This window comes from Gambusia affinis, linkage group LG11 (genome assembly GCF_019740435.1).
Source record: "Gambusia affinis linkage group LG11, SWU_Gaff_1.0, whole genome shotgun sequence".
In the NCBI taxonomy this organism is placed as follows: Eukaryota; Metazoa; Chordata; class Actinopteri; order Cyprinodontiformes; family Poeciliidae; genus Gambusia; species Gambusia affinis.
The window spans coordinates 22,383,810-22,399,133 of NC_057878.1; the positions used below are offsets into that span (position 1 = coordinate 22,383,810).

At 34.8% G+C, this 15,324-nt stretch overlaps 1 protein-coding gene across 4 annotated transcripts in view; it reads left to right on the forward strand.

The window, feature by feature from the left end:
- The window catches only part of LOC122839533 (syntaxin-binding protein 5-like), a 115,207-nt gene that overhangs the window by 45,447 nt on the left and 54,436 nt on the right, over window positions 1-15,324 (forward strand). For all 4 annotated transcript variants that reach the window (XM_044131190.1, XM_044131192.1, XM_044131193.1 and 1 more), the window contains exons 4-6: window positions 71-205; window positions 8,190-8,253; window positions 14,965-15,048. In XM_044131190.1, the coding sequence (XP_043987125.1) occupies window positions 71-205; window positions 8,190-8,253; window positions 14,965-15,048 (283 nt within the window). The remainder of the gene's footprint in view (window positions 1-70; window positions 206-8,189; window positions 8,254-14,964; window positions 15,049-15,324) is intronic.

Here is a 15,324-nt window from a genome sequence, read left to right on the forward strand (position 1 = left end):
GTAAGTCATGTTATTGTCTTTTAGACTTATATTCTGACACTTGGTGAATTTCCCACCTTTTGTTCTCCAGGATCACCTTTTGCCACCTGCCCTTTCAGAGTAAATGGCTGTATGTGGGGACGGAGCGTGGGAACACACACATCGTCAACATTGAGTCTTTTATTTTGTCTGGATATGTTATCATGTGGAACAAGGCCATAGAACTGTAAGTATCTAGCATTTCAAACACCACAGTTTACAGTGATCATTGTTATTATGGTGTCAGTAGAGATTTTTTAATTGTTAGGATAATGATACTTGTGGAGCTGCAGACAGTAATTGTTAAGGTGGTTTGTTGGTTGATTGTAAATGACGATATTTTTGCTTAAGAAAAAAACCAAAAAAAACAAAAACAAGCAGCCATTCAAGACCTTTAGTTTTAGCTTATTTGTTACTGAGCATCTTGTGACATAAAATTACTTTTTAAAATTAGGAGCTGTTACTGGTGACTGCATACTGGGCAGATACGTGACCACTCTGTATTTTTGTTATAACATTTGTTACAGGGTTATGAAAACGATTATTAAGAATAGCACTTATAATATTAGCCTTTTTCTCTAACTCATCTCACTTTACATATCTCAAACACCCACAGAATAAGTACACTGTGAATATACAAACCACCATAAAGTGCACAGATTATTAGGCATATTTTTCTTAAAATAATATTTAGTAATCTTGTGAGTCATTGTTACTTAAAATGCAAGGATTTACTCATCTGACAATTACTTTTGTTTGTGTATGGCTGGCTGTGCAGACTGGCAGCCTACATACATGAAGCTGCAGATTGACAACTAAAAGCACAAGAAAACAACTGGTGCTCAGTAGCATTGTACGCCCATTTTTCTCTTGGCTTCACCCACCTATGTGCCACTCTTCTGGTGTAACCCTGACAAGTCACCCTGCTGCAGTGTCAGTCATAAGTCTTTTTCCAAACCATGTTGTACGTCAGCCCAAACTAAAGTGAGCAGTTTTAACACTGATGTGTTTGTGTGGGAGGCCTGACTGCCAATCAGTTTGTAGGGCTGGCGAATGTTGTTAATCTGTTCTTTTGTACATCTCTATTGGAAGAAACAAAGCAAAAACAACTTCTTTTCGAACAGTTATAGTCTTGTTTGCTGTTGGATGTCCCAATCAGGATTTTCTGTCCCTGGCCATAATTAAGTCGAGTCAAGTTTATTTGTATACCACAATACATTTTACTTTTAATACACATATATGTATTAAAAACCCATGAACCATTATCTTTCTGCTTTATGATTATGCACAACTTTGCATTATTTTAAAAGATTCAGTTAAAAAATTATGTTTATGGTTGTAAAATGACAACATGTGAAAAAGTTCAAGGTGTGCAATTACTTATTTTGCAAGGCTCTGTATTGCACAAAAAAAGCCTTTAAACCACCAGCTATCAAAATACTCAGTAAAGTTTTGTTCAACTGTGGGCATGGAAACATATTTAACAATTATGGAGACGTTATCAATAAGTAAAAACGCAAAGACAGTTTTGAAAGAACAACAGATTTGACAATGTCACTAGTTTGTTTATTCTTCCTCATGAGGCAGCAGTGTATTCATCCGCCTCAGTGGAAGAATCCTTTTCTCTTTATTAAACATAAACTAATATGTTCTATATTTTACATTTTTCAGCATTCTGTCCCTTTCTAAGCTAGAGTTCATGAGAAGTGTAACCAGAAGATAATCATTCTTCTCCTATCAGTATACAGAGGGATTTGGGAAATTCATTGTTTGTAATGAAACGCTTTCCACAGAACATGAATAAGGATGAGCCAGGGCTTTGTGCTTTTTCAACTGTGGATCATTTAGTGAGCAAGAGAGAAATTGTTCAGATTTTTCAAATAACTGTGAGTAACATGCACATGTTACTCGCACTTTTGTGTGTGTCTGTGCGAGTGTTTGTTTGTGTAACACCCGTTCACAGATGGATTAATTTAATTCAAACCGAAGTGTGCACTCTTGAAAAGAGTGTGTTATAGCAACAATTCAACAGGGACTGCGGTGCCAAAATGGGAGGACCTGGCTCTCATTGAAATTCAAATAGCTTTGCAACATATTTAATGCCCAATTTAATCTCCAGGAAATTCGTTCCAAAATGAGTTGTAAAAAATGAGATGCAAGGAGGAATGGGAGAACACAGCAGCTCACTCGGCTCCATGTTATAGATCCTAATAATAAGTGAAATTGTGTTTACGCCTTGCATTGTGTAATCAACACTGGCATGTCTAGCTCAGTGCTGAAAAGACGGTGAAAACAAACAATAGGCTTTCAACAACTTTGTGATGCTGTAATAAACAGAAAGAAAGTGGTCATGCCACATAAAATATAATTCATGTCAGACTTAGGGTATAGAAAGATTATTGTCTTGACTGCGTTTTTTAAAGATAAAGAGTCAAATCATGCACTTTGCAAAGGTCATCAATCACAATTATAACCATTGCCTTAAATTAATATACAAAAATTCTGATTATATCTGAACAGTGTAGTAGTTACACTTTCCTGAGATCAAACTTTCTTAATATGTTTTTAGTCAGGAGACTTATGGTTGTAAAAGAACTTAAACAAGATAATTATGTGATCATGATTTCTTAATGGATTAAGTATACATGTTCTGACATAATTAGCAGAAATATATATGAATGAAAGCAGCTTTGTTCTTAATTTATCCATGTTAAAGAACAACATTAGTACAGATTCCGCAGAGAAAAGACCCTAATGCAAATATTACAAGCTTCAAATAAAGGGCTAAATGATGTGTGGTCATGCCCTCCAACAATATATAACCTTTTTTAACATATTTTGTCTATAATAATGTAGTTCATGTTGCTACTTTTATCTTAAACTGTTTAGATGCTACCTCTAAAAGTGTCATATGACAAGGTTGTTTGTTTTCTGTGTCTGATGCCCCCTCCCACTGGTGACCTGTCCAGGGCGTACTCCTGGATCATTTTTTTACAGCATTATAGTGCTCAATCTAAGTACATTTCTTTGTCAATCATTTCTTATGAAAATGGATGATCTTGTCTATAATTTCTTTCCGTGATGTTTTGTGGTGTTCAATAGTTATTATTCTACCACAACTTCCTGCACAGTGACTGTCTAACACTACTCTTTTTACGAAATCCCTCTCAATCTAAATAAATCAAAACATCTATAGGCCTAACCATCAAACTGTTTTTTCCTCTAAAATAAACAATCTATTTTTAGCAATTTCATGCATCTAAATCTGAATGCTTTAGATATATGTCACATGCTTTGTCAACCTGAAGCAAAGCCTTCTCACGTGGGATATAAAATAAATATATGCGGTAGTGTGGCTGTATTGTGTTCTTGACATGTTTGCAGTCGACTATTTCCTACCCAGTCTAGCTCCCTTTCAGCTGTCATTTTGATTATTTACCCTCATCTATCCATGATTGGTTGCCATGGTTCCAGTGGACCTGGTGGAGATAAACATGTCCTTGCATGACATTTGTTTCAAAATAATTGAATACTTACAATATCTATTTAAATTCAGTCCTTTCTTCTCACTTACCAGCATGTGCTGGGGCATGCTTTCCATTTTTTGATTCCCAAGACCACAAAAGGCTGCATTGTTTAACAGTTGCTGGTTTCTTTGGCAACACCAATACTCAACAGACACTGGGACACCAGCAGCGTTCTTAAAAGCTTTTAGGAGGACTGATATGGTAATCTGTTGATTAGACAAAGCCATCTGGACAAATTTAATTCTTACACAATACATTGCCAGAAATTAAATCAAAATTTTAAATTTGTATGTTAATTTATTCTATTTAAGGCTTCTGGCTATGCAGTAGGACGAGTCCAGAAGGCTGGCTGGTTAAATAAGGTGTCAAAAAGTATACATGGACATTTCTGTGGTTTAGAATCAGTCAGTAAATTATTTGAAATTTATTTGAGGAGAACATTTTATTCAAATGAGTGTAAGACATGAGTTTTGTATGGATTATAAAGATACTGACATCGTATTCACACAAATGGAATCACCAAATTAAGTACATCTGAAACAAAAATTATAAAAGTAAAATATTAGACAGGTTGTGACAACGCAATACAACGAAATATGGAAATGTGAATACAAAAACATTAAAAAGACCAAACAAAATGTAAAATAACCATTAAATTACAAAATAGATTATAATATAAAACTTGTAAAAGCTAATAAATAATAAATTATAGCACAGAAGAATTACAATGTAACTAATATATGTTAAAGTTAATCTATAATACAGTAGCTTCATTAGCTGGTTGTTTCATGGTTTTTTTATATTTAACTTTGGGATTTTAGAGATTATTTTTAATTGGAGGAAATGTTGCGGCCTTAGATCCTCTCTTCTTATGAAAACAACAAAATTACAGATAGCAAAAAAACAAAATTACAAATTAATGTTGGAGCTTAGCATTACTATCTCATGCCACAATTAAATGAGTGTTGACAATCAAAGCCACTATGTAACATTTAATTGTTTTCATTAATTTATGTGATAAACTTTAGCTGGGGAAGAAAAAAGGAAAATCACTCCTGTGTATGTTGTTGAGAATAATCAATTTGTGTTTTCCTTCTATCTCTGTTAGCTAGTTGCTACGCTAAACCTAAAGGAAATGACATGTTAGGAAATGCAAATGAGAGCGAGGGGTGAGGGATGAACGCCTAGACAGCCAACAAAGGGAATAGAAAACTGTTCTGGGGTGGCATTTTGTCTGATACCTTTTAAAGGTGGCAGGTCAGAAAGGACCAGCTGTATTTTGATATTAATAAATGTAATTCATAGGTTAAACTCACTGACTCTTCTTTAACCTCATACATCAAGAACTCAGCATGGAGAACAGATGATTCTCTACAATGTTGAGCTACTTTCACATCATGCCCTTCAGTTTGTGTTATGATTACCCCTCCCAATGACAAGGTGCTCCACTGGGTGGCATCAGATGAACTAACTCCTGTAATAAACAGCAATAGTTGGTTGAAGGGCCCAAATATATGTTAAGTAGTGACAAAACTGTGTTATACATATAAAAAAATAAAAAAATTAAGAAATAAAAAAGGAAAATTTTAAGAAAAACAGGGTGAAAAAAAAATAAATGAAAGGAAGACACTCACAGGGATGTGACTCAAGGAACTAAAAACCTGCAAAAATTAATGTTTGTTATTGTTACTCTGAAGTCATAAATTCTAACTTCTAAATCAGAATTGCCAACCTGAACAACTACTGAAGTCTGTGTTTTGCTTTAGACTGTTAGTGGACCTTGAACTGCCTAAGTTATAATTGTAAGACAAACAAAAACAACGCTTGTTCACTTATTCTTCAAATGGCCCCAATGCCAGCAAACTCTGCAAGTCAGCAGAGAGTTTACCTTTTACAAAGATGTTTGTTTCGTTCTGTGTGACAGACACTTGCTGAGTTAGCAAACTGAAGAGTAGTGAAAATATATCAAAGTCAAAAAGCATGTCTACTGTCTCCGTCTATCAGAGGAAGTGGGCCAGTATGCTTTGACTTAAAAGTGTTTTTTGTCGTCAATTATTTGCTTGTATCACTTACAGTAATTAGCTTTAATGCTGACCAGAACAATTAGCAAATCCCATTGGTTTTCTGACTTACAGCTGTACCATGGCTGAGGCAGAAGTGACTATGAATGCACTAACAGAGGTGAACAAGGTTTAGGTGTGATGGATGCTAAATGGAAGCAGATGTGGGGGTAAACATGCAGAACAATGGAAACAAAGCCAGAAACAAAGTAAACAAAGTTAAAACACCAAAGGAACTAAGCACAAACTATGAGGACTATTTCAGGTCCTCCAGATTGAGACGATTCCCCTTAAATGTTTACATTTAAAACTCTATGATCACATCAGGATTCACATACATCTACATGATCAAAGACTCTTGTCTATTAGAGCCAAATCAACATGTTTTTAAAGAAATTCTGAACCTTTTAGCCTGCTGTTTAGCCTCTTAATACAGTTATATCCAGCAGGCATTTTTTCATAAATTTAATTTTTTTTTTTTATCTTTTGACTCATTATTTGCTGCTTTACTTTTGTACAGATTTCAAAGCGTGGCCTTGGCAGTTGTCAGACAAAACTTCATCACAAACTCACTAATTTCTTGGCAACCCACCTGAAATTCTCATATCCGTCTCTCCAGTGTGAAGGCTTTCAGCATCCAAAGAATACAGCCTTCTGTACACAAAAGCATTAATCCTGAGTCATGGCCATGAAAAATCCAATAAGTACAGAGAACATTTCTCCTCTGCATCAATGTTTTTCATAAATAAACTCTAAGATAACTTTGTATCATCAGTTGACCCTAATGGATGTCTAGCAGGTAGTTAGGTTAGTGATTTAGTTGGTCTTTATAAAAAGGCGTAGATCAATATATAGTAAGTATTTCAATTTATGTGTTTTTGTTGGGGAGCTCCTGTACAGTGGGATCATTAGCAAATAGTTAATTTAATTTAAGCAAAGTATTTTTTCTCTTAAGGCCTTGGAGGTTTGTCAGAGATTGTTGGTGAACAACAATATAAAGACTAACTAACTGATAGCACTGAGATAAAGTTGTGGAGAAAGCAGAACAAATCCATAGAGCTGTTCTGTCTATCATCAGAAAATTTGAATAGGTCTATGGTAAGAGATGGTCATTCACCTACACTGGTGAGTATTAATCAAAGAAGCAGCCAAATGGTTGGTTACTCTGAAGAAGCTCCAACTGTTTCAACAGACGGGCAAGATTTGCTGACAGGTAAACCAAGTACAAGCCTTGCATTTTAAAGATTTTACCTTTATGTAAAATTCATAAGCAAAAAGCCGTTGTTGAAAGGCTATAAAAAGACCCAGTTGCAGTGTTCCACAAGCAATGAAGGGCTCGTGAAAAACGTGTGATAGAAAGTTCTCTAATCAAAAAAGACTAAAACAGACCATCATCTAACATGTACAGCTTTTTGTTTGGTGGAAAACCAACATTTTAGCCTACACTGAACACGCCATCTGCACTGTGAAACATGGTGGTGTCAGCGCTGTATTATAGGTTTGCTTTTTTAGCAGGGACAGACAAGCTGCTCAGAGTAGATGGGGATTTGTATGGAGCTAAACAAAGAAAAATCCAGGGAGAAAACCTGTTAGATGGTGCAAAAAAGAGACTTAACTGGGGTGAGGTTCACCTACCAGCAGGACAGTAATACTAAACATGCAGCTAAAGTCGTGACATTGTTTCTTTCCTGATGCTCTCCAAAATCTGGGTCTTTGCAGATTCGCTTTAGCTTTTTGTACATACAGGTAACTCTTTGCTGCTCAAGAGGGCTGAATACTCATGCAACAATCCATTTTCTCTGAGTTTTTTGCTGTAAAATATCAACTATGTTCCTTCCACTTTACAACTACATGCTTGTTAATGTTGGTAACTCACATTAGATCCCAATAAAATACTCTAATTTATCTGGTTGTAATCTAACAATATGGAAAAAAGCCAAAGATCTCCTTATACACTTGCAAGGCAATGTACGTTCAGTGACTTATGCAAAGTGCCCTAATTTAGATCAATGTATAGAACAGTATAATTATTATTAGGTTATATATACCAAATCTTGGTGCATCTATTTTGTTTTTCAGACATTATAATGGGAACCAGAACAAAGATGTAAATGGTTCTTAGATTGCATGTCATTGTGCAGCTTTCATTGGCATGTAATAAAAAGAAATGCACTCCGGAAAGCACATTACATGTGCTATTGCACAAAAGGGTAATTTATTAAATGTAGTTATCAGCTGGATTTTTATTGCAACAAAATTATAGTTGTAACGCACCACTTTTTAAAGTACATATGTGCTGCCCTCGCTGCTTTTTATTTTTACCCGGTGCTCTCTAAATATCAGTAATTTTGTTGTTTGTTTTTTTTTTTTTTTTTTTTCAGAGAATGCCTATAAATGTCACAGTTGTCTAGCAGCAATACTTTTACCTAATTTTTAGCAACAACTTGTACTCCGGCTTGTATAGGTAAAAGAAAAAATGCAAACATAAGTACTTGATTCTGGGGGGGAAAAAATCCTGTAATGTTGCTTTGCAGCACTACAGGAGATGTCTGTGTTTCATAGGTCATCTTTCTTCTCGTCTTAGGTCAACTAAAACTCACCCAGGTCCTGTAGTTCATCTGAGTGACAGCCCAAAGGACGAAGGCAAGGTGAGTAGGTGGATAACAGAAAATCTTGGCAACATCTCCTAGTTTCTTTTACTCAAACTCCTGTGCAAAGTGCAAAGAATGTGTGACTCTACCTTTTTGAGCAGATTTGTATTTCAATCCTAATTAAGGACGACTCCAGAGTGTCCCGAGGAGAAGTTTGTACAGAAAGTTTTCAGCATATTCATTTCCACAATAAACTTAGAATAATTTTGATACAGGCAGACTTAACAAGGTGTGTTTCTGCATTCAGGAAATGTATCCACACTACAATAACACTGCAGTTAAATCTCTCTCTGTATATGTATGTACACATATATAGATATAGTCATGCTGCTTGACCCGATGCACCAGATGGTTAGTCACTGAGAACCATCTGGACAGATTTTGCTGTGAACTGCTTAGAAAAGAGCTCGCACGTCCAAGAAAACACTGGGCAGGTGATTGGATTTAGAGAGAAATCATGTTTTCTTCCAAGAAAATCAGCCTGGCTGTTCTTTTCTCCTCCAATCAAGACGCATAGCAGTGATTCATCTGACACTCACCTCTGCAGGGGCCGGGCATCTGAGTTGGACTCTAAGAAATACGATTTTTATAATAAATATGCAATTTAGGTTGTATATAAAATGTAAACATATTTATTGTGCTGTATTAATATCTGATTGCTGTATTATTATTATTATTATTTTCATTGTGAATGATAGTTTGAGCTTCTTATTTACTCCATAACTGTACAATAGTTGTTAGTTAAAAAATTTTCCCAGGTGCAATCTTTCATTAAAATCCTACATTCAAAACAAGTTCTTAAAGATAAATTCTGAATTCTTAATTTGGTCAAGTATTGTGATCAGAAATATATTTTGAAATTTCACAGGTGCTTCTTAATTATTCATGGCCCAATGATAAATTATGTGTTAAAATAGAAATGTTTTGTAGTATCAGGGTATTTGCTCAATAACTTAAAGCATAAATATGTAACATGATCTAAATCCTTTTATTTCCAACAGAAAATTAACTGCTGTTTCTACTTTTTTAAATTTTTCATCATTTCATCAGATAACAAAAATGATTCATGGTTTCCTCTCCTGTAGAATTGGTCTATCTTGTATTTATTTGACAGTAAATATTCTTGTTCTTCTATTTCATATAAAAATATAATTTCTGTCTCTTTATGGCTCACAATGTTTCTTTGCTCTTTGGTTTGCACAGAGCAGAATTTGCCCATTTGTTTTTGTATGCTAAAACAGCACTTCAGATTTTACAGTGAACATCTGTTAAAAGAAGTGCAACTTTTAAAATGACCTTCTGTTTTTATTAGTCACCTTAAATTGAATTAATTTCTTGTGATTGAGATAGATTCACCTCTATTAGGTGTCCTAAGATAATTCATTTTATTATTTGACTCGCTTCTCAAGTACATGAAACAACTCATTCACCTGCATTTACTTACTGTTTGTATTTGTCCCTATTTCAAGATTATAATAACAATTAATATATATCATAGACGCCACTGCTATACTTGTAAAAATAAAGACCTCAATTTGTTTTAGCCACAGCAATGCTTTTCTGTTACTGGCTGCAGTTGTTTCCTTGTGTTTAGAAATGTTTTGTCAGATTTCAGACAGCAGACACCGGCAGTCTGAAGATGAAAGCAGACAATCATAAACACCATGAATACACTCAGACACAGTCACACCCTGCTGTCATTGGGTTCTTTATATAGAAACACTTGGGTTGTAGCAGGCTCACCCTGATTTATTAGTCAGGTTTATCTGATAAGTAGTTGGCTTGTCTGCTCAGGTAGACAACTGGACATCTGCAGCTTTACAGACCTGCTTCTAGCTTGCAAACTGTTTTGGAACTGCTCTACCTTTACGGGAGTGATGGAATAGCACGCCTGTACAGGTGAATTCATTTTTCTTAGAAGCAAGAGAAAAGTGTAGGAGCCCTCTTATGCCACGTGAATGGCATCTCGTTAAAAACTTGGTTTTGAAACAAACTTCAACACTTTGGTGTGCTATCATAGCAGTAACAGCCCCTGTCTATTCTTGAATGTAGATGTCTGAAAATGACAAGTCTAACTCAAAAAAATACTTTGCTTTGTGGAGAGCAAGTTTCTTTCTGGCACACTGATTTGATTCTAATGCTTTTTTCCTATAATGAGTTTTCAGCTGATGAAATCTCCACTTAAGCAGAAAGAAAATTACTGCACAGTCAGTTCAGTTTTCCTTCTCGCTGTAGTGTTATCCTCTTTTCAAAATGCCAGCAGCTGGTTTTGAGTTTCTATTCTGTTTTTGTTTTCCTTTTCAAATTTTTATTTTTTCTACTCACACCTCCTGTGTAGATGGGGTATTTCCTGTGCAGTTCAGCTACAGTAATTTCCTGTGTTTGCTTAAAACAACACATTTAGCAATGTTAGTCGATTGTCCTACAGCTGTCATCTGTTTGTCCTTACCTTTGCTGTGCATATATACTCGCTGCGCTTCAAACGCATTTGCTAAATCATCTACAAACAGTTGAAAGAATTGTGTGCTTCCTTTGTCTTTCTTGTCATCGGGTTCTCTTTTAGTTTTATTTTTGTGTCAGTTTGCCCTTGGAAATTTGCACCCGGTTTATTTGGCTGTTTTCTAAAATATGGACTTCCCAGACATTATGAATTCTGTCTGCCTACTTAGACTGCCATGGTGATTGTTGTGACAGTTTCTTTGAATTTTCAGACGGTCTGAATTACATCAACAGCCTGCCTCCAATCTCAAAGTCAAACTGATGTAAACATGGTAAACAGCCATTCATCATGCTAAATTAGGTCTGCTGTCAAATATCACATACCTTTGAGAACATACTATACAGTATTGATTCTCTATCTGCATATTGACAGTATGTCTTCATTCTTCTTTACTTTTTGATGTTACTAATGTAAAACTTCAAGGTTGCAGGATGTTTCTAAAGGGCAGCTTTTAGTCTCAGCTTTGCACGCCCATTTTCATATTTGAGAAGTCACACTGTGTCTCTGCTCAGCAGGAGAGCCATTTCCGCATGCTGTTTGTGCTCCTCCCAGCACTACTGATCTCCTTCTCCTGTCATCTGTGATTAGACTGCATCAATCTGTTCTTACCTTTTGTATAGTGCATGCAGAAATTTGTACCCATTAGTACATGTGGAGAAGAAATTAGGTTTTGTTTCAGATCCAAAAGGTCCTACTTTCCTTTGAAGTAGTTTTACATGTCATATATTTTACTGTATAAATTTGACAATATCTGTGATTAAAAAAAAAAACTGTACAGTCCTAGTCATTGGGATTCCTTTGTTTCCATCAAAAAAAAAAAAAAGAACAATGTGGTGGGGTTAACAGTGTAATGCCTCATTTCTAGGGTCTGTGCGGCTCGGTACACTATTTTACAGTCTGGCGTGTTCAGGGGAGCATTTCCACCACTAGTTGGACTTTCACTGGTCCGCAGGAGATCCAGTTATCTCCTGGATTTGTCTTATCTTTTGTGGATAAGATGAAAGTACATAATATGGGAAACATTTTGTCTTATCCACCTAATGTCTGAAAGTTTTTGGACCTTTTCCATCATTTTATCCCAAATAAAACCACTTTGATCTTTAATAAATTTTTCCTAGAGGTTTGGAGATGCTAACTTCAGAAACAGAACCTTTTGGGTTCTCAATATAACAAAAAAAAGTTCAGGATTTCTCCTTTTTTCATTGCAGAAACACTAGGCATTTGGGATTAGGCCTAAATGCCCAGCAAGCTAGCATGTCTCATGCTTGTCACAAGCAGTGACATTTTTCTGTTCCCCAATCAATGGACTGTGTTGTATAATGCTAGTACCTTAACCTTAACTCTACCATTGTTCTATGGACCTACGACTAAATGGGACACGGGAATGGTGCATTGTGGGTCAGCATGTTATTTTGTCGAAACAAACAAAATAACATACCGACCTGCACTGACCCCTGCTACACCGCTCATAAGAAAGGGGGCGTAAGATCAACCTTCAAAGCTGTAAAGTGGGTGTTCAACAAGTAAACCTTTTAGAACTGCTGTTCGCCAGCATACCTTATTAATACATGACTTGAAAGTTTTAAAGATGATTAGTAAAATTTGCATGCTGATGACGTTATGATATATCTAAATGTGACACTCTGCAATGATTTGTAGCAGTCTTGAACAAGCAAATGGGTGAGGTCTTACACTCAGTTCCACCTGAAGTGTTTTATGTATCTTTGTGTCTCTCTTTTCAGTCTTACTTTGTCGCTAGTTTTAAATAAAGGTGTTTAAAATGTATAAAGGTTATACATTTTAAAAGTATAACCAAAGACTGTCTCTAATTAACATTTGACCAGAGGACTTAATGTTTTATGTTCTAGTTTTAATTAGAAAAATCTACTCTGACTCCAGAATTGTTCAGAACCTTCAAGGTCTTTAGAATTAAATTTAAATCAGCCTCCCTACAAATTTAATGTCTCATATTTAAAAAATGCTTCATAGAACATATCTAAGGTGGCGAATATTAAAAGGTCTTTGCATGAATTTCAGTAATCTGGTACCACAATGTAAACTCTTAGTGTATCTCAATCCTTCTTATCAACATACAATCTGAAAATGTGAAACCTACATCAATAAAACATCAAATTAAATTAATACTACTTTATTTTACAATTTTGTGACAGCAGTGATACAATTCTTGGCTTAGATCAATCAATTTCTTTCTAACATTTAAAGTGAATAGTTTTATTCAGTCTCATCCGGTCATTTAAAACAAATCTCTAAAATAAAAAGGACTTTGACTTATGTTATACTTAAATTTTTTTATGGTTTTTAATTTTTAGTTCTTCACATGGTTGAAGAACTTTTAATTAGTAATTCATAACTTTATGTTTTTGTAATAATATGTTTTGAATATAGCACGATACAGAAATCCAGTTCTTTTAGACTTTCTCTAAAGGAGAAAGACAAGAGAATATGCTATTAAAGTAAGGTACAAGTGTATAAATCTTAATAAGCAAGATAATGCTATAAGACTCTGTCTACTGGCTAAAACTTTCCCATTTCATGGCACAACTGGAACTCTATTATGAGTAATAAAACAAAAAATCAGATAATATCTGAGCAATTAGAACAAATCGTTTTGACCTTTACTCTTTTTTTTTTTGTTACTTCAATGTTGAGTTTCTATAATTGGACTCTGACATTTGTAAAGATTTAGTACTACATTAATGCAATTCCCTCTTCTTGTAGTGCATTAAACTCGGAAAAAAACTACTTTTTTTTTTTTTTAATCTAAAACTGAATATATTGTAAAAGAGGCTTTTATGTACAATTTTTGTACAGAACTGAAATTAGGGTTGCGCTCATGTTTTTAAAATGCATAAATAATCTAAAATAGTTCTCTAATACTTAAACAGCAAAGATGTTTCCATTATCTTGTCATTTTGATTGTAAAGGTGTTTAAACATTTATATCTCCACAGTTGACAAATATGTAATAAAGGGCCAAAAGACAGGAAGTGAGGACAAAGCAGCTGAAAATGTGGGAGAAAGTTGTGAAGAGTGATGGCCATGGGTGAATGTTCAAACTTGAACTTGGGCATCAGTGCATAACACAATGGCCACCCAAGAATGAAGAAGGAATAGAGAGGTTTCTAGCCAAATGTGAGCTCGTGAAAAACCAAGATTTATATGGTTATTTCTGTAATAAGTAGGAGAACGACATCAGTAGGAATTCTGTCTGAGAACAGAAGCCTGGAGACTAACCAGGAAATTAAAAGCATGCGGTGGCGAGCTCTGCCTATCTGTTTTTTAATTTGTGAGATAAATTTGAATTCACAATAGACACTTTAATTCAGCATTCAGACAGCATTCTGCTCTGGTTCTAAATAAAATTTCTCTGATTTGCACTACTAACGATGCGTTTTCGCTGAACAAGTGTGTCAACAGAATACTTACATCAACGAGCCATTCAGTGGTTGGTGAAAACATGCTAACAATTAAAGGAAGCTGCTAAATGTCTCATTTTTATATGTATTTTTTTTATGTTTTCTTGGCTCAATTGCAATGAAGTAATGTCAAATTACAGCTGTCAAAAAGTAATTTAAGCAAATCAAGTGTCATGCCACTCAAACTCTAAAGTGATCTAATTTTAGCTTCATGTGTTGAAGAGGAAACATTTAGACACGGACATAAAACCTTCTTTCTTGATCCTATGGCACAAAGTGTTTTGAAGTGAAAACATTGTTCATGACTGGTGAGGAAATGCTCACCCTCTTTATTTTTACAAATGTTGCCTTCTTTTACTGCATAACAGGAGTGTATAAAATAAACTTTTGTGTTTTGTATTACCAGTTATATGTTTATTTATAAGTTCTTTCTTGCTAATCAAAATGATCCAGTTTCCACTTTGAATAATAATTTGTTGCACTGTGGTGTTTAACATATATAAATTTGATACGTGGTGGTAGTGATTCATTTTTTCTAATGGCTTGTCTCCACAGTCTCTGTGTAGCAGCTCTATTTAAAATGACATCTGTTTTAAACAACAGCTAGAAGCTTGATTTAGATGTTTTGTGTGTAGTATCAAGAGTTGTAGGTTTTCTAGAAAATATATATATATATATATATATATATATATATATATATATATATATATATATATATGTCCTTCAAAGATTTCTGATTTTGTATTTCATTTCTTGTCTCTCCTCTCTGCAGTTGCTTATAGGATTTGAGGGTGGAACCATTGTGCAGTGGGACCTCCGGGCCAAGAAGGCTGACTTCAGAATCTACTATGATGAGGTTCGCTCCACTGCTTCCTTTAATACACTGATAGAAACTATACTTATGTGACACTTTATTTCTAAAGAAAAAAAAACAAACAAAAAAAACATGAAAGGTACGTTCTGAAAAGAATGTCATAATTTATTAGCTACATTTTGTGGGTATTGTTTTGTTTAGAAGTAAAAACGCTTATAAACAAAACACTTCTTGTTTTGTTTTGTGGGTAAATTGCATTATTAATTTACCCACCTAAATTGATAATGCAACTAGTTGTATTAATTACTTAAGTTGCCG